General features: G+C 62.6%; 1 protein-coding gene across 1 annotated transcript, besides 1 other annotated feature; it reads left to right on the top strand.

The window, feature by feature from the left end:
* Nucleotides 1-420: 420 nt before the first annotated feature.
* Nucleotides 421-1,533, top strand: Tco025E_10178 (mercaptopyruvate sulfurtransferase; the record flags this gene model as incomplete). The annotated part of the gene is made up of 1 exon (XM_029376963.1): nucleotides 421-1,533. One exon carries the CDS (start codon nucleotides 421-423, stop codon nucleotides 1,531-1,533), a length of 1,113 nt encoding a protein of 370 aa, XP_029222927.1.
* A 284-nt stretch (nucleotides 1,534-1,817) lies between these two features.
* Nucleotides 1,818-1,841: a microsatellite.
* Nucleotides 1,842-2,147: the final 306 nt, after the last annotated feature.

Raw genomic sequence — 2,147 nt, 5'->3', positions numbered from 1 at the left:
CCGCAGGCGAGGAGTTGGTTCACTGACGCCCAACTCGCAGGCACTTTGCGCGGGGTGCCCCTCGCTTGGGTGCGTGTGCGCGCGCCTTCCGCCACGCCGCGGGTGGCGGGGGCACCATGACGAGGGCCGCCGCAGCGTGAAATGGCGCAAACGTCGGTTGCGCCGTGTGGCTGCCGTTGCCCCCCGCTTTCTCTTTCTTTTTCTCTCTGGGCTGGCGTGGAAGGCAACCAACTCGCCCTATACTCCCTTTTCACCTTTTTTTTGTCAGTGCGCATATTTGTGCTTCTTCTGCTGTTCGCCGTGGGCTTCACTCGAGAGCCACGCCCCGTCTCCTCCCCGCCGCCGTCCGCTTTCTTTCCTCTTGGGGCGGCCACCGCGCCACGCCAGTGTGAAGCAATTTCGCAAAAGAAACAATCGACGATGCAAACGAGCGGGACGCCACGGCACCCCGGGAAGGTGTTCGTCGCCGTCGCGGACGTTGCGCACTGCCTCGCCGACTTCCAGCTGTTCGACGTGCGCTACAGCCTCTGCGACAAGACGCACGGCAAGAGGGCGTACCACAAGGGCCACCTCCCGGGCGCCGTCTTCGTGGACGTCGACGGGGACCTGAGCGGGCCCATCACGCTCGCCACCGGGCGGCACCCGCTGCCGGACGCCGCGGCGTTTGTGGGGTGGTGCAAGTCGAAGGCCATCGGCGCGGGGAGGCCGGCGCTTTGCTACGACGACGTCGGCGGTGCCATGGGCGCCTGCCGCATGTGGTGGATGCTGCACTCCCTCGGGATCGAGGCGTACGTGCTGGACGGCGGGTTCCAGGCGTACGACGCGGCGGGGCTGCCGCTGGAGACGGGGCTCCCGGAGGTGGAGGTCGAGCCGCTGGAAAAGTGGCCCTACGCGACCTCCTTCAAGCGCGCCCTCACAATCGAGGAGGTGCCGCCCAACGCGGTCATGGTGGACACCCGCCCCGCACACCGATTCGCCTCGACGGTGCGGCCCCACGGTTTGGATCAGCTGCCGGGAAGCATTGAGAACGCCGTCGGCTTTTCCTGGGAACGCCTCTTGCAGTGCAAGGACCAGCGCAGGTGCCTGAAGCCTGACGAGGAGTGCCGCCGCATCGCACTCAAGGCACTCGAAAGCGTGTGGGAGGTTATCCACGCGGATGCCTCCAACTGCGTCTTTTTCTGCGGCAGCGGCGTTAGCGCGACGCTGTCCATCGCCGTCCTGCGCCACCTCGGCCTGGGTGAGCCGTTCCTCTACGTCGGCTCGTGGTCCCAGTACGGCACACTGTTTTTTTTCAGCATCGCCCGCCGCATTGTGGCAGAGCACGGCATGTTCTTCAAGATGCTGTCGCCGAACCTTGACGACGGCCCGGCGGTGACGGCGGCCGACGCGGCCACAGTTGTGGTCGACGGGGCGGTCGCGCAGCAGCCGGACGCGGAGGTCGCGGCGGCCGTGGCGCACATGCGCATCGGAGAAAAGGCGCAGGTCTTCTTTGAGAGCCACAGGACCGCCGTGATTGAGCTGCTGCCGAAATAAGGAATGGTGAAGGTAATGATTAACGAAGTTGGCGGCAGATCGTTTTTTTTTCCCCTCCCCCTCCTCCCCCTCTTTTATGCTGAGGCCATCAGTTCATGAGGCTTCTATCACTCAGTGTTGTAATTTCCTAGCATAGAGACCCTCTGTGTGTGTGACGCGTTCCTCGTTTCATTTTTTCTTATACTTTTCATATCATTTTCCGCACTTTACCACCTGCTATAGCTGTCGTGCCAGCTCGAGTCTCACCAGCCCTCTTTGTCTCCCTTTCAGCGCCGCACGTTTACTGCGTTTGTGTGTGTGTGTGTGTGCTCGCGCGTTGTCGCATGCGTTACTCTCTTTTCCTTCCTTCTTTGCGTCGCGTAGCTGCAGGAGCGCACTCACACGCCAAGAGACCATGTAGTTGTATATCGCCCTGCCCGTGGATGCTTCTTTCGCCGTCGGTGCTGGCAGTTGTGTCTGGCGGCTGTTGCCGCTACCGCCTTTAGTGGCGGTGAAGGAAAGAAAAGCACAAGGAGATAAAATGAGGGAGGAGACTGCGCCGTGGCTCACTCTCTCTTTTTCCTTGCGGGCGCAGGGCGCTGCGTGGGGGTGTGTTGTCTTTAGCGCGGCGCCGT

This window comes from Trypanosoma conorhini (genome assembly GCF_003719485.1).
Source record: "Trypanosoma conorhini strain 025E chromosome Unknown Tco_14.4_contig_01516, whole genome shotgun sequence".
NCBI classification, from domain to species: Eukaryota; Euglenozoa; class Kinetoplastea; order Trypanosomatida; family Trypanosomatidae; genus Trypanosoma; species Trypanosoma conorhini.
The sequence above is the reverse complement of the archived record's forward strand: the minus strand, read 5'-3'. Positions and strand labels throughout refer to the sequence as shown.